The sequence below is a fragment of the Arabidopsis lyrata genome, assembly GCF_000004255.2.
Source record: "Arabidopsis lyrata subsp. lyrata unplaced genomic scaffold ARALYscaffold_7, whole genome shotgun sequence".
Taxonomy (NCBI): Eukaryota; Viridiplantae; Streptophyta; class Magnoliopsida; order Brassicales; family Brassicaceae; genus Arabidopsis; species Arabidopsis lyrata.
Genome location: NW_003302549.1, coordinates 9807600 through 9824940, shown reverse-complemented (window position 1 = coordinate 9824940; position 17341 = coordinate 9807600). Strand labels below are relative to the sequence as shown.

The 17341-nt window shown below is 36.9% G+C and overlaps 4 protein-coding genes and 1 pseudogene across 6 annotated transcripts; 1 reads left to right on the top strand and 4 right to left on the bottom strand.

The window, feature by feature from the left end:
* The first annotated feature begins 134 nt into the window (after nt 1-134).
* On the top strand, nt 135-1150 carry LOC9303969 (glycine-rich RNA-binding protein 4, mitochondrial). Its single transcript, XM_021017198.1, has 4 exons — nt 135-330; nt 539-607; nt 707-813; nt 911-1150. The coding sequence occupies exons 1-4, from the start codon at nt 195-197 to the stop codon at nt 1055-1057; spliced, it is 459 nt and encodes a 152-aa protein (XP_020872857.1). The 5' UTR covers nt 135-194; the 3' UTR covers nt 1058-1150.
* On the bottom strand, nt 1131-3047 carry LOC9303968 (annotated as a pseudogene).
* A 97-nt stretch (nt 3048-3144) lies between these two features.
* On the bottom strand, nt 3145-4953 carry LOC9303967 (polygalacturonase QRT3). The gene is made up of 3 exons (XM_021017195.1): nt 4576-4953; nt 4270-4497; nt 3145-4192 (listed from the first exon to the last, which is right to left on the bottom strand). The coding sequence occupies exons 1-3, from the start codon at nt 4765-4767 to the stop codon at nt 3161-3163; spliced, it is 1452 nt and encodes a 483-aa protein (XP_020872854.1). The 5' UTR covers nt 4768-4953; the 3' UTR covers nt 3145-3160.
* A 780-nt stretch (nt 4954-5733) lies between these two features.
* On the bottom strand, nt 5734-9286 carry LOC9303966 (polygalacturonase QRT3). 2 transcript variants are annotated; one of them, XM_021019953.1, is made up of 4 exons: nt 9188-9286; nt 8024-8236; nt 7677-7913; nt 5734-6881 (listed from the first exon to the last, which is right to left on the bottom strand). In XM_021019953.1, exons 2-4 carry the CDS (start codon nt 8225-8227, stop codon nt 5877-5879), a joined length of 1446 nt encoding a protein of 481 aa, XP_020875612.1. In that variant the 5' UTR covers nt 8228-8236; nt 9188-9286; the 3' UTR covers nt 5734-5876. The 2 variants fall into 2 exon arrangements, with proteins under 2 accessions (XP_020875612.1, XP_020875611.1); XM_021019952.1 differs by lacking the exon at nt 9188-9286 and adding an exon at nt 8352-8523.
* A 1467-nt stretch (nt 9287-10753) lies between these two features.
* On the bottom strand, nt 10754-16228 carry LOC9306022. 2 transcript variants are annotated; one of them, XM_021019303.1, is made up of 8 exons: nt 15831-16228; nt 15200-15648; nt 14692-14877; nt 14305-14412; nt 13836-14039; nt 12133-13755; nt 11921-12054; nt 10754-11642 (listed from the first exon to the last, which is right to left on the bottom strand). In XM_021019303.1, exons 1-8 carry the CDS (start codon nt 15904-15906, stop codon nt 11096-11098), a joined length of 3327 nt encoding a protein of 1108 aa, XP_020874962.1. In that variant the 5' UTR covers nt 15907-16228; the 3' UTR covers nt 10754-11095. The 2 variants fall into 2 exon arrangements, with proteins under 2 accessions (XP_020874962.1, XP_002867893.1); XM_002867847.2 differs by having other exon boundaries at nt 11921-13755; nt 15831-16223.
* Between the last annotated feature and the right edge of the window lie 1113 nt (nt 16229-17341).

Sequence of the window (17341 nt, the reverse complement as noted above, 5' to 3'; positions counted from 1 at the left end):
ATATGTAAATAAATATTAAATTACTTTTTAAGTCCTTATTGTTTCAAATGTTTTCAATCTCCGCCTAAAGTTTCAAATTTTATCATTGGGCCCAAAAACTTAGGCCTTAGCTTTTCTACGATAACGCTGTCGTTTTAAAAGTCTTTGTTTGTTTGTTTTTCTTCTTCTCTCTCTATCTCCGGCGACTGGGAATTATGTGGTCGGCGACGTTATCTTTCCCTTCTTTTGTGGCTTCTTCATCTGCTCTACCAAATTACAGGAACCGTAGGTTTCCGAAGAGTAAAGCTTCGCTTTTTAATTACCCTCTTGCGAGCAAAATCATGGTCAGAAGTAAGATTTTTAGACCATCTTTTGGTTTAGACTCTAATTTGCTTCTCTCTGAGATTAGATGATGATTCTGTTTCTCGTTTGGTTGAGAACAGAAAAGTTAGTTGATTTGTGTCAGGATTGTGTTACATATGTGAACTTAGCAATCATTAGTAAGTTCAATTTGGTAATTACTCTATGTTTCTGATGTTTCGTTGCTTTGAATCTGTAGATTTACCGTTTTCTACAAGTGAAGATTTTCTAAAGAGGGAGTTTTCAGCTTTTGGAGAGATAGCTGAAGGTATGTTAACTTGATTGTGTTTGCATTTACTCTGTTTTGTTGCTTTAAGGTTCAGTTTTATGGTATTGATATGTTGTTCACTCCAATCTTTCAAAACAGTTAAGCTTATCAGAGATGAGTCAATGAAGAGATCTAAAGGTTATGCTTTTATTCAGTTCACGTCTCAAGATGATGCTTTTCTTGCCATAGAGACCATGGACCGTCGGGTAAAAGCTTCTTTTCATCACAAGCTTTAATGGAATAAGCAAGTTTACGGTTTTCATGTCTTGAAATCAACCAAAATGTTTCCCATTCCTGTTGCAGATGTATAATGGTAGGATGATTTATATAGACATTGCGAAACCCGGGAAACGTGATTTCCAAGGACTGCCGAGGACTTCTGGTCCCCCTGAGAAGACAGATGTGCCAGAAGAAGCCGGTAATGATGAGGTCGCTGATTGCTGGTATTAATTGTTAGTATCAAGCTCCTCAAACTGTAACTGAACTTGCATAAATCAGATGTCTTATTATATAAAGAGAATAATGAGTCAAATCATGCTTTCTTATTAGGAATATTGATGAATGTGAAGAATGTTGTTTTACTGATAAACAATTATTGACACAGTTCCAGACAGTTATAGCTCTATTGGTTGCTACAACGACCACATTGTTGGAGACTTTGGTCACTGCATTTGCAGGAATCTGTCCAGATTGAGCGAAAAACGAATGCTGGTAATGGTTTATCCGGTTTGGGAATACCAAGACACGGGAAAAATCAGCGACCCATCTCGTCCCGTTTGCGTAAACCTTTGACATTCCGGTTGTTGATTTTAACATCATCTCTGATGCATTGTTGTGATCAACCACAACTTGATCGATATCATGAAACTCTCCTTTCAGTTTGACGATCGGGAAGTTGAATTTGGCAGTACCGCTAAACATGCTATTGACGATGTTTAACCCGGAAATCTTCCCGTGTACTGATCTCAAGACGATGTTAGCATCTCCTAAGAACAGAGAATTTGTGACATGAACGTGAACAGGATCTTCAATGACTATACCTGTGTAATCAAGGTAACAATTGTCTATCCTTGTTAAATGTGATTTCACTAGAATGCCGATTCCACCAAACCATGTAGCTTTATTGTAGCAGTGCACGCCTGTGATCATATTCGCGCCATTCAACGAGATACCGATCCCAGCCGAGAAAATCACTACATTTGTAATGGCATTATCGTTACTTGAGATATCGATTCCTGTCCTGGAAAACTTTATTTCTTGTGGGTCTCCACCTACCGTTGAACGTTGCCCCAAAAAGGAGTTTGAAATGTATGTCTCGTGGCCACCCTTGATTTTAATCCCCTGAGTTGTGAAATGGAGGAAGTAGCAATCGGTTATGCGGATACGAGCTGAGTCAGTTACAAAAATACCCCCGCCTCGGAAGCTTGAGTCGAACAGAATGTCTCGGAAGGTCAAATCCTCATAGAAGATCCTGGAGTTTGATGCTACGAGTTCAACCAAATGACGATCTCCAGGAAACACTCTTGATGCCCGCAAAGTCCCGCCTTTTACCTGAATTACACCAGAAACTGGGTAATGATTTAAACTTTTGCAAAAAACAAACTCCCAACTTTTCGAAGATGGTTATAAATTGGAACTCTTTATGTAAAACTTTTAAGTGAAGTTTCAAATTAAGTCAAAGTGACTAACCACTAGATTTCCACCACCCGAGGAAGGAAACCTGAGAGGTTTTCCGATCATATAACTTCCACCCTGGAGATCAATAACAAGACCTCCAAGATCGGCAACATGTGGCAGCATATGAACCCCAATCTGTAACTGAAAAGCAGTATTGCGTCACTACTGTCTTGTGCACCGGTCGGGTCAGCTCCGTACCCAATCGGGTATATCACTCTCCCCACCTGAACATTCCAAACTCACACACACTCACAAATTGCACACACGTGCCTGTATATATGTGTACAAACTGATTGTTGGAGAGAGGTTTACCATTTTGGGAAATGGAAAAGAAGGAGAAGACAATGGTGGGAGAATGAAGTGACTACAACTTGCAAGTCTTTCTTGGATCTTGTCTTGGAATTCTGAAAGCTTTGTCATGTCTCTTCTTCTGAAGGATAATGTCTCTTCAAATTCCATTGAAATTGTGAGGATAAACAGTAACAAGCAAACAAAGCAATGGAACTTCATTTTGTTATTTTTGTTTTATATTAGTCCTCTTCTTGAGATAGAGAGAATCTGAGATTATGAAGGAGATGAAGGCAGAGAGAATGATCTATGTTAGTGGAGAGCATGATGAGCAAGTGCTTCTCTGGCGTAAGAGGTTTGACCCATCTTTATTATATGTCATAACTCATAAGGTTTATTCTATGCTAAATTATATGTTGAAATGAAGATTGAATGTTTGAAATTGAATATAAATACTTTACTTTATGGTGAACATCTAAATCTAAATGTGCAGAGCCTCTTTCATAGGGGAAACAAGATTGAGTGTGTCCAATTCCAGTCAAAAGAATCTTTCTCATTAGGACAATGATCAATACTAAGAATGATGGTTTACTGGTAAACAATTATTGACACAGTTCCAGTTACAGCTCTATCGGTCTCTACAACTACCACATTGTTTGAAACATTGGTCACTGCATTTGCTGGTATCTGCCCGGATTGAGAGAAAAACGAATGCTGGTAATGGTTTATCAGGTTTGGGAATACCAAAACAGAGGAAAAATCAGCGATCCATCTTGTCCCATTCGCGGAAACCTTGGCCTTTCCGGTTGTTGATTTCAACATCATCCCTTCTGCATTGTTCTGATCAATCACAACTTGATCAATATCATGAAACTCTCCTTCCAGCTTGACAATCGGGAAGTTGTTTTTGGCGGTACCGCTAAACATGTTATTGACGATGTTTACACCGAAAATCTTCCCGTGCACCGATCTCAAGACGATATTCGCATCTCCTAAGAACAAAGCATTTGTAACATGAACATGGACAGGATCTTCAATGACTATACTTGTGTAATCAAGGTAACAATTATCTATCCTTGTTAAATGCGATTTCACAAGAATGCCAATTCCACCAAACCATGTAGCTTTATTGTAGCAATGCACACCCGTAACCATATTCGCCCCGCCGTTCAAAGAGATACCGATACCAGCCGAGAAAATCACTACATCCGTAATGGCATTATCGTTACTAGAGATATCGATTCCTGTCCCGGAAAATCCTCTTTCTTCTCTGTCTCCTCCTACCGTTGAATGTTGCCCCAAGAAGGAGTTTGAAATGTATGTCTCGTGACCTCCTTGGACTTTAATCCCTTGTGTTGTGAAATGGAGGAAATAGCAATTGGTTATACGGATACGAGCCGAGTCAATCACCAAAATACCACCTCCTCGGAATCTTGAGTCGAAGAGAACATCTTGGAAGGTCACATCCTCATAGAAGATCCCAGAGCTCTGGTCTTTCTGATCGGAGAAAGACTCCTCGGGCGACATTTTCATTGTTTTCCGGGAGTTTGATGCCACAAGCTCAACCAAATGCCTATCACCGGGAAACACTTCCGATGCCCGGAAAGTCCCACCTTTCACCTGAATAACACCAAACAATGTGTTATAAAGATTCAAACTGTTAAACAAGAATTCCAAAGTAAATATGAGAGACTAACCACGAGATTTCCTCCGCCGGAGGAAGGGAACCTGAGAGGTTTTCCGATCATGTAACTGCCACCTTGGAGATCAATAACTAGACCACCTAGATCAGCGACACGTGGCAGCATCTCAAGTCCAGTTTGTAACTGAAAAGCATCAGTTAAAGCTTCAAGTATTGCGTCACTACTGTCTTGTCCACCTGTAGGGTCAGCTCCGTAACCAATCGGGTATATCACCTTCCCCACCTGCACAAACCAAACTCACACGCTCACAAATTACACCACACGTGCGTAAATATACAGAAACTGAAGTGGGAGGCTAACCATTTTGGGAGATTGAGAAGAAGGAGAAGACACTGGCGAGAGAGTGGGAGTGACTGCGAGTCTTTCTTGGATCTTTTCTTGGAACTTTAAAAGCTTGGTCATGTCTCTTCTTAAAGATAATGTCTCTTTAAACTCCATTGAAATCGTGATGAGAAACAGTAACAACAAGCTAACAAAGCTATAGAGACTCATCTGATTTTTCTTGACTCGTCTCTTGTTCTTGAGTGAGAGAGAGAGAATTTGTTAGGAATAATTATGAAGAAGTTGCAGGTAAATATGAGCGTGTGTGTATTAAAAGGCAAATAATCTCTGTACATTGATATACCAAAAAAAATAATCTCTGTATTAATTTTTGGTTTATTTTTTCAATGTACACCGACTCGAGTTCCAATTTATTAAACGGAAACACTTTAGAAGTTTTTGCTTTATTCATAAGTAAAAAGGCATGAAAAAAAAGAAAGATCAAAGCATGTTCGTAGACCACTCAAGTTCAACAAAGAAAGATCAAAGTATTTGAATGTTTATTCCTAACTGGCCGAATATCAAAATAATCATGGATTTATCAAAAATTAGTTATAAAAGGATTATTTTTTTTGCCAAGGCTACTCTCTTTAGGTAGTGCTATCTTGTAATAATACCTCACCTTCATTTCTAATGATATTAACATGTTTAGCAAAAAAAAAAAAGGATTATTTTTCGAGAAAATAAAACCATTTGTTTACAACCCATCTCAAGGCTTTATTCGTCATAAAGTTTGCTTTTATTTTTCATCAGTATTCTGTATTCATCATTTAATAAGAAATGATACTTTTATTTTCACACACTTTTTTGTTAAGAAAGTATTTGATTCTTTTTGATGCAAAACAAAACTTACAGAATAAAGTATGTCGAAGACTTGAAGTAATTACTGAAAATGGAGGTTGAGTGTGTATAAATAAATTTTACTTTATGGCCAACATCTAAATTTGAAAATATGGAGCATCAAAACCTCTTTAGATCTTCTTTCATAGCCACCAACTTTGTAGAAATTTAATTACATTAGGTAGCTTTATTTGATTCTAGTGTAATTCAGAAGTAATTATACAAGTTTCTTTTAGTCATTGCATTGAATTTTCTTATCAGACAACAAGTAAATGTCTGCCAACAACTCTTCCACTGTATTCACAATTTTCGAGTTTTTATCATTTATTAGCAGTATAAAAATAAATTTCCTCCTTACAGGAAAAATTACAATTAAAAAACCACCAAGTATAAATCATTTTATAAAATTATTAAACCATTATTACGGCAAAAACACGACATTAAACTCCTTGATTCACTGTTACATAAACTGTTGCAGTAACAGGAGCGTTTGTCTCAACGACCACTCGATTACCAGAAACGTTCCTTACCGCGTGTAGAGGAAACGCACCAGCTTCACGCGCCACGAGTGTGTACTGCACGTGCTTGATTAAATCCGGGAACAACAAAACCGGGTTAAAATCAACGGTCCAAGATGTCCCGTTTCCATCTACCGATCCTCTAGCCACCGTCGATCTCTCTCCCATTCCGTTCACACTGTTTCGGTCAACAACCACCTGGTCCACGTCTTCAAACGCCGTGTTCCTCTGATCCAATTGAACAATCTGGATCCCATGACCCGACCCGGAAAACATATTGTCAACAATATTAACCCCACGAACCACTCCGGCTATCGATTTCAACAAAATAAACGCATCTCCCAAAAAAAATGTCCCAGAAATCTGTAGCTGAACCGGATCTTCCGCGACGATACCGGTATAATCCAAATACGAATTCACAATCCGGTTCTGAGTTAAACCGGGTAATCTCAAATAAATTCCGGTTCCTCCAAAACCGGTTGCTTTGTTATAACAATGCACACCAGATAATAAGTTTGCTTGTCCCGATATCATTACTCCGACCCTAGCGGAGAATATAACGGTGTCAGTAACGGCGTTATCGTTTCCCATCAAATTCACGGCGGTGCCGGAAAAGTTTCTTTCTCCTCTGTCTCCACCGGCGGTTATGTGTTGACCAAGAAACGAGTTTCGGATATAAGTCTCGTGTCCGCTTTTGACAAGAATCCCGTTCGTGTCCCCGAATCGTGTGATGTAACAGTTGTCAATGCTTGTCCGGAGAGAATTGATGACGGCGATTGCTCCGCCGCGGTAGTTACAGTCGATGAGAAGATCTCTGAGAGTTATGTATTCGAAGATGTATTGTAACTTTGACGATTCGTCTTTGAGTTCGATTAAGTACCTATCGACCGGAAAATCATTTGATGCTCTTAATGTACCTCCGCTTATCTGACGTGTAACACAAGTCAACAAACAAAAAAACCGTCAATATTATTTCGAAATAGAAATGTATGTATAATGGAATAAACAAATTATTAACGTAGAAAATATGTAAAACAAAAAAAAAAAACATGTAAAACAAATGTGGAATGAGAGGATTTATTTTTCAACTTTTGTCACTAATTATTTTAAAATTTTATGGTTGTAGCTAGAGTGCATAATATTATGATCTAGAGTGATTATAAGAACACATTATTTTTAACGAAATTAGCAAGACTAAAATATATGGATTTTGTTTTACTGGTTTTGTAGCTTTGATGGAAACTATATATACTAAAAAAATGCAAAGGAAAGAAAATAAGTAAATCTCACAAATAAATACTTTTAAACCGAACGAAACTTCTTTTGTTGGAAAGTTATTAAAAGGTCATAATGTTTGAAATTATGAGAGAAACATGCATAGAAAGAAAGGAATCATTCTATTCTCGTGAATGAGAAAAAGATTTAATTACTTTTCCATTAGTTCACCAAACCTACTAGCATCTTTAATCAAGTTTACGTTTAAACTAAGGTTGTACTTTAAATTTCATGTTTTAAATATTTATTTAACATATGGATGAAATGTCATATCACATTCACGTCATAAAGACGGGCCATGAAGACAGTTTTATAGGAACATGACTTTTGTCGGTATATTAAATCACACGTAGGGTAAAAATCTAACTCTATTTGTAAACTTGCAATGAATAAATTTAATATATATAGTTTGACAAAAAATGAGATAGGAAAATAAGAGATACTTACGAGGAGATTTCCGACGCCGGCTGAGGGAAATCGTAGAGGACGGCTGATTAAGTAGCTTCCACCTTGAAGATCGATTCTTGCTCCTCCGAGATCATTTATACCTTGCATCAAAACTCCATGATTTGGACCATCAAATGCGTCTTCCATAGCTTTTAATATTGCATCCGTGCTATCCAATTTCCCTGTGGGATCGGCACCATATGATATCACTTGGTACACGCGCGGACCGGGTACTGCCTACACCATTTTATCTTCTATGTTATCACTTGATGAAAACCTTTTGAACAAACTCAATCATACATAAACTATATATGATCATTATGATTAGAGAAGCTTATATTATATACCTGAGGAGGGGTAGGAGGAGGAGATACCAAAGCCGGTAGATTTCGGCGAACTAATGAAGCTTTAAGAGCTTGCATTTCTGCCAATTTCCTGTCATGAGGGGACATTGAACCTGAATATTTCTCGGCGAAGACCACTTGACTCACCATTAGACTCATTATCGCCAAGAAAACCGGCATGGCCACTTGAGTTTTCCTTAGCTCCATGGTTTCCTCCTATAATAATCAAATGAGCCAAATAAGAGAATGGCTGAAGGTAATGCTTGTGAGACATTTATATATATACGTATGTTGTTAGCACATGGAAAGAGAAAGGCCTAACTAAGGTTACCATTGAAACATTATACAAACTTTTGTCTTTTCTAATGGGAGTCACACATTTCGCACTCTTGTACATCTTTGATCCTCTTTTTCCTCTCTATTTTTCTACCGGTTTACGCTATAACGTATTATTTGTCCATAAATATCGAAACTCTAAACCTATGATGCTTTGTTATGAATACTAAACTCTATCATATGACTTACCTTGAAACCTACCTCTCTTCAAAACATTAATATATATATTATGACTTTTACGTGATTTAAATATGGAAGACTAAGAGATAGATATGCTAGTTAGTTTGCGGAAGATGGAAAAAGATCCGCAAAAGTGCATAAAGGTATAGATTCATGCATTATGAGATTAGATATTGTATGTAAAAGGATAAACCAAGTCATGGGGTTTTGGTTGGGGAGGTTTGAGTGGTGGATAGGTTTTTGGTAGAGTTTTTTTTCTTCTTTATTTGAATATTTCTTCCAACTAAAGGTATTTTCGTTCACTCTTTCTTTTTCTGATTCCCAAGTTTAAGATTTATTGAAATGCTTAAGAATGGTGTAAAATTATAAGAAAAATAAATTTCAAGTATTGAAAAGAGAATTAAGATAATCATATTTAACTTATTATCTTGATAACTCTACTATTGCTTTTAAGAACAATGGAGGATGAAACAAAACTTTTTTTTTTTAGTGTGGTTACCTGCATTTGCACCTTCTTCATGAAAAATGAAGATTTTCGTATATAAAATTGATTTTAAATATGGCATTGGCATAAGAACATTACTTTCTGTCCTCTAATTAAATATCATAAAATGGATTTTTAAAAAGCAAGAAAATCAGTAAAAACGTTACCTCTAATTGATCTTGATTTTGAGCTTCTCTATTGTTTAGGGATTCCGATGGGGTTGTATTTGAGGCCTGTGAATGTAAAACAGAGCCAAAATAAAAGTTAATTAATAAAAAAAAAATTCTATTACTACCTAAGCATAAAGTTGTATTAGGATGGATATTGCAAATCAAATAAATCAGGTGTAGAAAAGACAAACAATTTTAATTTGGGAAAAAAATGATTAAACAGGAATAAACTCAGAAGAACATGTACATATAGAGAATGAATTGTAATATATCTACAAAGAAAGAAAACATGCATTCATATGATTATATATTTACAAAAGAAAAAGAATATTTCTCTGTTGGAAGAAGAATAAGGCTTTATATTAAAATCAGAGAAGATTTTAATCAAAGAATTATAGGTAATGAAATGTTTGGATTACTCACCAGATATATGAAATTGGCCTTTTATTCTCATAGCAAAATTGAAAAGTTAGTCTAGAGTCATGTTAGGTGGTAAAAACAATTAGGTCCCCAAATCTACCTATTTATATGTATCTTAAAGTTAATTTGCAACCAAAACAAAGAAAAACATATGAAAATGGATGCAAAGTAAGTAGGTTACACGAAGTTAATTAAATGCAAACCAAAACTCAACGGTAATGACATAAGGTAACGTTGTTCTAGCTTGTTACAAGTTAAAATTGTGTTAATTAGTAGTAATTAATAAACAGTAGAAAAATTATTAGAGCCGATATTTTCTGTCATAAGCAAAATAAAGTTAAAAAATTATTATGCAAAACGAAAAGTTAAATGTAGAACTTAAAAATTTAATGTGCGTTGATAGTTTTGCCAACTAATAATTTTCACCTCAATAGAAAGCACAGTGACATTGCAACTGGCAAACAATTTCAGTTATGATCAATTCATCAGATCTATTTTCACAAATCCAAATTCTAGACACCAAAATAACTAAAAATCAAACAAAACACTGCTTAATGAGAAGTACTTACACGAAACTTAATTTTGGCTTCTTCTTCTTCCTTCACTCACATTTCACACCATTGCTTTCATTTTCAAAGCAAACTTTTTGTTGTTGTTATTGTTGTGGTCAACAAGTTCATTTCATTTTAATCTGATTTTATGTGTTTTTTCTTCCCTTGGTTATGGAAGTCCTGTGAATAACTTCCTAATTCTCAAGTAAGTAAGTTTCTCTGATTTGTTTCCCATTCAATGATATTAAATTCAATGCATATTCATTTTGACTACCTCAATTTCCTTCCCTAATATGGTTTTCATTGACCGAAAACAATTTTCCTTTGGTTGAATATTATTACTAATACATGATCATTTTAATGGAAAAATTACGTAAACTGATTTGGGAAAGAAAATTAATTTTAATATCATTTTGCATCTCTTTTATTTCTGAACCGGTCTTGCAACAATAGTATTATAATCTGAACACCAGTACATAGATTTGAGTAATATATGGTCACCAACAAAATAATTATGCTTTAATTTTTTTTTTTTGAGTAAAAGTTTTAATTTATTAGCTAAATTATCAGTGTTACTGTGTTAGGTGGAATATAATTGAATTTAGTTTTTTCCCGGACCTATATATTAACCAAACTAAAATGTCTACAATCTAGTTGCATAACATAACATATCCATAAAAAATTAGTTGGCCTAAATAGCGTTGAACCAAACATCTCTCTTCTGTGTAGCTTACGGAGTATTATCGGAACCAAAACCCTTCACCATATGGTCCATGTGCACTGACCAGACCGCGATCACTCAAAACTCATATCGAAGCTGCATATTTCGAGAGTGGTCTTAAGCCAATCGCTGTCTCATTTCTTGCTTGCTCCTGAACTAGATCCTCCTTAGATCTTTAATCTTTCGCCATACCAAAACTAACACTTATTCTAGTTATGAAGCTTTCTTAATGGTAAACACAGGTTTGCCATTGAGAGGTAGAAGAATCCAGTAAGAACCATGTTGATCAGTGCAGCAGCTTAGCCATTTTATTTGATATGAACCAACTGGGAAATGCGAAACGTCTAGCAAGCAGCTTGAAAACCCTTGTCCTCTCTCGTTTGGTTCGAACTGCACAACCGTAGAAACACCACTCTTGGTCCAATCAAATCGACCTGAAACTTCCGGCTTCTTACCAGACTTTATAGCATGATGAAATAGCTTGTTACTCATTTCTACCAGATCTTCATCTCTCCATGGGGTATAAGACTTTTGGTTTCTGTTGGTTTCACCGTGTTGAGTTGGAGTGTGATAAGCTAGTTTAGTATAGAGAAGGCAATACAGTTTGTTAAGTCGAACAGGGACTTGCTGTTGTTGTGCGTTTTTCAACTGAAGACAAAGATCTAGTGACAGTTGAAAGCCTTGTTCCACCGAAACTGTATCAGGAGTACGTTTGCTACTCTCTGAACTAAGAGCAAATAGCTCAGCACCAACACAAGGCCTAAAAATTTTAATCCAATGAAAACATGTAAGTCGAAAAATACAGCAGAAAAAAAACAGTAAAGAATCAGTTATGGTTAGGAATATTCATAATCTTTAATTCACTAAGCAGCACAAAGACAAGTTAAAATCAACGTGTGTTTTCACACCTTGCATCATTTCCATCAGAAATTCAAGGGTTACGGTGATTAAGACAATGGAGATTGCATTTTACAATAGAATTGTACTTATCAAGAGTTTGAAATTAGAACTATTTATAATTTAGCACAACGAGAATACCTTATGTTGAAGAAATACTTTGGAATGCCAAAAGGAATCTGCATCCATTTCATAATTGCTTGTGACAGTAGATTCCTGCAACTTTTCGTAATCTCAGACATAATTTCCTCTTTGTGCATTGACATTGACTGATTCTGCAATCCATAAATGCATGAAAGAGCGTCTCTGCAAATAGAGAGCAATATCTTCACTTTGCCACAGACTCTCAATACCTGATTCCGAGGTTGCAAGTGGAGAGAGTTTAATGATTCGTTTGTCTTAACGAGTATGTTGAGCTCTTTGCAGATTTCAGGGTCCACTTTCCACAGCCGTCGAACTAAATCTTGTACAAGCCTCGAGCACAGACCACTTTGTGAAGTGAAAGGAACCAACGCTTGATGAAAAGAAAAACTTGGTAGGAAAAGAACAATTCCAGCAGCAAAAGCCAGAACTGAACAGCTCAGTGAAAATGTCGTGATAATGCTAGAACTGCTATCGTCTATGTCTATAAAACATGTCGCCAACATATCAAATTCCTTTGCCAACTTTTGTAGCTGAATAGAAATCTGAGGAAGCTGTTGCAGGGAATTGCAACCAGTCGAGATCTTTTCCTCCACCTGCTTCTTGTTGTGGATATCTTGATTAAGCAGCCCGAGGCATTCGACGAGTTCAAGCACGGTTTCAAGTAACCGAGTCTTTAGTACCAAGAGCCACGTTTGGAAACAAAACACTTCCCTTGATGCTATAATATTTCCCATCATTCCCAGTGACGATTGTAAATTCATATAAGCTTCATGAAGAGCTAGACAGTGTGCAAACTCTCCAGATGCATCTTTGGACAGTTCTGGTAAATAACAGTTACTTTTCAGCCAATTGACTAATTTGACACTATCACTAGGAGTGAGAAGCAGTTGGAATTTTCCCTCGGCATGGGATAAATAGGTTAATGACTTTAACCAGCAACAGTTAATATCAGACTGGACGTTGGTTTTCAGCTGGTCAAAAATCATAGCAGATATGACCCAAGCACCCAAACGTGCTGCGTAAACTCCAGCTCTGTAGGCAGGCCAATAGTTTCTCTCCATTAAAATCTGATTTGAACAGTCAAGAGAAACGATTCCATAGTTAACTATATCAGCAACAAATGAGACGCCTGAATTTCCTGCATCATCATTCACAGAGAATCCCCAAAGAATCGGCGAATGTAGTAGCAGTGTAAATATCATTTGTGTGTGGAAATCAATGAAGCTGCATGAACGTACAAACTCAATGATATGCTTCACCTTTTCGTAAATTTCAGACAAAAGATTATCATTGCCCTCGAGATTCTCCAAGAACACTATCAGGAACTTGTGTATTGATGCTAGAAACTCTGACCTCATCACCGCCCCTCTTTTGCCTTTATAATTGATAACACCAAACAGCAATTCATGAGCTCCATCTGCTTTTCTTAAGCCATCATTTAGGTTCACAATAAGCTCTAGGAATAATCTGACTTTTTCAAGAACTAGCAGCCTCAGTTCAGAATGTTTTCCTACATATAGGTGGAGAACCTTCAAGAGCTCTTGAACGTCACTAACTACTGCATCTTCAGCTTGAAAAGGATCACAACATAATCGCCCCAGTAGGGTGACCCTGTCCATGATTAATACAACGAGCTGCAGAGGCAGAGATGTTGAAGAAACCTCGATTGATCTTATTTCTGCAGTCCGTTCTATTTCTTTCCATATACCCACCAAAATACTTATAGCTAAACAACTGCTTGAAAAGATCTGAGAAAGAGATGCATTCTCAACAATAGCTATGAGCTGATGTAATTCAAATGCATCAATCATGCATAGTTTGTAGACAAGTATCTGCATTCACATCAAAGATAAGTAAGCATCTTCAATTTCAGACAAAAATAAATAAAATATTTGGCTTATTAAGCAAGCACCTTCTGGAAAATTTGAAGAGCTTTAAGTTGCATATCTGATGAGAGATCTTCTTGCTTTAGCAAGCTTGAAACACTTGCAATTTCTCTTTCATGGGCAAGAGAGAAGCACATCCCTCTTTCTATGAGAAAGTGGAGACATCTCAATACCGCAGCTCGCACATGAGAAGTCTTATCTTTACTCAGAAAGGGCATGATAACTTCTGTCTGCACCCACAATGAATAATATTAGACTTTTCTCTCTTAGTTTGTTTATTAATCAATATAGGGACAGTTTCCTTTTAGACAACCAAGGAAAAGTGATGCTTATTTGCAATATATATCAACCAACCAGTGAAGACTCAAACTCAGCAAAACGGTGGCTTTCTATTGCTACAAATTTATTTTCATAAAGGCCAATATATTGACTTTAAAACATTCAATCTGTGTAAACCAGAAATTAGAAAAAAGAATAAAGCGAAAAAGAACATACCAGTTCAGAAGCAAGATGAGTAGATCTTGAAGCAAGCTTAGTCAATGAAACCAGGAATGGAATCAAATTGTCCTCTTTTGGGGAGTCCAGCATTAGCTTCATACAGATCTGCAATAACATAATGGTTGACTGAAGTTCAATACAGATGGCGCTTTATTTAATGCATTGCTATGATATTCCGTACATTGACAGAGTTTCATCATACCAGTAGATACTCTAATCTAGTAATATACTACATTTTGAAAGCTCAAGATGGTAACAACTAACAACAACAAATTAAATTCCAGTTTCAGCAAATCTTTCTTTACCCAAAAATTCTTGACGGCATACTATACATGAGAATCTTTGAGCATTAGAAGCAAATAGAATAAGAATTAGACAAAGAACCTTGAATGCTCTATTAGCAATTGCATGCGAGCATCCCATTTTTGCAAAAACTCGCACAGCAGCTAACCTGGTCTTTTGCATTATTTCTGGGAACTTCACCATGTCATTTAACATCCCCAGAACGACCAATGCAAAGTCATCTGCTACTTCACAAAAGCAAGCTGCTGCAAACAGAGCTGATCTTACCTGCAAGCATAAAATGGATTAGAACAGTTCAAATTCTACAAAAAGAATATTCCAACAACCAAGTTCAAATCGCAGTTGAGGTTTTTCTTTAAACTTGGACTAAACAGAAATTAACTTAAACAAAAACCCCTGACATACATATTGAATGACCCTCACGCCTGGTAAAATACACTAGCCACAGAACACAGTGCCAAATGCATGAGAAATTATAAAGTCCAGTTTAATGTATCACAAACACTACTTCTGCTAAGTATCAAATTCCTTTATAACAGAAAATCCGAAGCAAAAACGTCAAAAAAGAACTAAACTGAACTATGCTTACCTCCAGATCATGTGAAGAAACCAAACTGGTGAAAATCAAGTACCGCACGGGAGCAAATTCACTGGCAAAATCTCTCCAACAACCAAACAGAATCAAAGCCAAAGCTTTAGCCTCAGTATCACCCTTTTCATAAACATTCTTCACTCGTATAAGAATTTCCAAATGGTTATGCACCCTAGCCTTTGACAAAAACCAAGCTGCAGACTCATTTACGTTATTCCCTCGGCTTAGCTTGAACATAGACATAAAAACCCGAACTACAGCAAGCTTAACAAGCTTATCCCCAACACAAAACGCGTCAACTAGCCTCAACAAGATAGTATTTGAAAAGAGCTTATCTTCTTCAGGAACCAAACCAAATAAATTGTAAACAGCAATTGCAGATTCTTGTTCTTTGCTCCACTGTTCAAGCTTCTCACCAGTCTCTAAGATAGCTTCAACAGCTTTAACTGAAATAACATCACCCAAAAATCAAAACTTTAAACTTTCATAGTCCCTGAGAAGACAATAAGAACATACATTCGCCAAATAAAGTAAAGGAACCTCCTTATCGAACCATCAGAGCAAGAGGAGCTGAAATATCAAAATTTCTAAGAACTATGAAGCTGAAAAGCGGAAGAATTTCAAGCACCTGGGTTTTTAGAACGAAGAGATTTCTCGAGCTTGATGCTCCATTCCATGGCGCAAGCTGCTGAAACCTTCTCCATAGTTAACACTTTCTGGCTTCTTCTGTAATAGGGTTTTCGAAGAAGAAACCGGAGATTGATAAATAGAATCTGGCACACGAAAGATTACGAATTTTCACGCCAAACGCAGATGAAGAAAGCCTCTTCTAACGAACTCACAGAACATAAAAAATTCAGTCTTTGAGAGGACTAAACCCGACTTCAAATTATTAGCTGCCGATTCCGGTTCGGTTCAGGTAAGTGATCCGGTTTAAGAGAATACGTGATCGATAAAATAAATATTTAGGTAAACTCGACAAAAATCATGATGGGCTCACCACTATTGGGCCCAGCATCTTTAGGTTCTAACTGGTTGATTTCCGATAAATATTTAGCTTCTGATATGTCCCAAGCTGTAGAATATATTATTTGAAAGATACTATTTTTTTAGACTACAATCTTACAATGATTTCGTTTATTATATTGTGACTAATAAAACTGTTTTTTTATTTTTCTTTCTAACTTGTAGGCTTCTTAATCTGTGTGTACGTCGTCTCGTTTACGTATATAGGATTTACATTTTAATTGCTTCCGCACTAAGTGATGAGTAAACTGTAAAAATGTGGAGATTAGGTTGCGAAAATGGGACTAAGTGTTGCGGAAATGAGAGTGAGAGATTAGAGAGGAAAAGATTTGATGATGAGAAAGAGAGAGATTATCTCTTCTTACTTGATTTGGTAATGACATAGGTTCCCTTTTAAAGGGGATACAAAAGGAATATCCAAGGAGGATATCCTATTTACAACGGTCATGAAGACCCAAAAGCAAGTCAAAGACGCGTCATAAAGCAAGGAGACGCGTCATAAAGCAAGGCATAAAACAACTCTTGTCTTCTTCCTCCTTTGAACTTGCAACGGCTACAAGGAAGGCTCGGGAAGGATCCGGAGGCTTCTAGAAGCATCTTGGAGAGGATCCAAGGCTAAATGGCCGAGAGAAAACATCACGGGCCGAGACAAAACTCCAATGGTACGGACGGACTAAAAGTTGGCCGTACGGGCGAGGATCTTCAATCGGTTGTGCAACCGATCGATAGTGTAATGAGGCTTCGATCGTTTGTGCAACCGATTGACACAACCGTGCGGCAAAACCTTAGCTTACCTGATCGGTTGTGCAACCGATCAGCAAGACCGATTGGAAGACTAGTGATCCATTTCTTCCTTTTATTCACTTGGTTCAATACTCCCCCTCAAGTCTAACCGGAGAAGGATGGAGGTTAGACTTGGATCCAAATTCAACCACCTCATTAAAAACCTAAGTGTAGAAAACCTCATGGGATAAAACCACACTTAGGGAAAAAGAGTATGGGATATTTGGCTAAGAGGATCATGGTCTAGAGAGGTCAACGAGGCCAAGTTTGTGATGAATGTACTCACAAACTTTGGTGCTAGCTCCTTTGGTGAAGATGTCAGCCAATTGT

Bases quoted from the DNA above. Each gene is read 5' to 3' on its own strand.
- LOC9303966 (XM_021019952.1), bottom strand. From the start codon at position 8,417: ATGTACAAGAGTGCGAAATGTGTGACTCCCATTAGAAAAGACAAAAGT. The intron at 7,914-8,023 runs GTATATAATATA...AAAATGGTGTAG, and splicing joins CTCCTCCTACCCCTCCTCAG to GCAGTACCCGGTCCGCGCGT. The intron at 6,882-7,676 runs GTAAGTATCTCT...GTTACACGTCAG, and splicing joins CCGGCGTCGGAAATCTCCTC to ATAAGCGGAGGTACATTAAG.
- LOC9303969 (XM_021017198.1), top strand. From the start codon at position 195: ATGTGGTCGGCGACGTTATCTTTCCCTTCTTTTGTGGCTTCTTCATCT. The intron at 608-706 runs GTATGTTAACTT...CTTTCAAAACAG, and splicing joins TTTTGGAGAGATAGCTGAAG to TTAAGCTTATCAGAGATGAG. The intron at 814-910 runs GTAAAAGCTTCT...TTCCTGTTGCAG, and splicing joins TAGAGACCATGGACCGTCGG to ATGTATAATGGTAGGATGAT.
- LOC9303967 (XM_021017195.1), bottom strand. From the start codon at position 4,767: ATGAGTCTCTATAGCTTTGTTAGCTTGTTGTTACTGTTTCTCATCACG. The intron at 4,498-4,575 runs GTTAGCCTCCCA...TGGTTTGTGCAG, and splicing joins CTTCTCAATCTCCCAAAATG to GTGGGGAAGGTGATATACCC. The intron at 4,193-4,269 runs GTTAGTCTCTCA...GGTGTTATTCAG, and splicing joins CCGGCGGAGGAAATCTCGTG to GTGAAAGGTGGGACTTTCCG.
- LOC9306022 (XM_002867847.2), bottom strand. From the start codon at position 15,906: ATGGAGAAGGTTTCAGCAGCTTGCGCCATGGAATGGAGCATCAAGCTC. The intron at 14,878-15,199 runs GTAAGCATAGTT...TTATGCTTGCAG, and splicing joins TTTCTTCACATGATCTGGAG to GTAAGATCAGCTCTGTTTGC. The intron at 14,413-14,691 runs GTTCTTTGTCTA...ATGTTATTGCAG, and splicing joins TTGCTAATAGAGCATTCAAG to ATCTGTATGAAGCTAATGCT.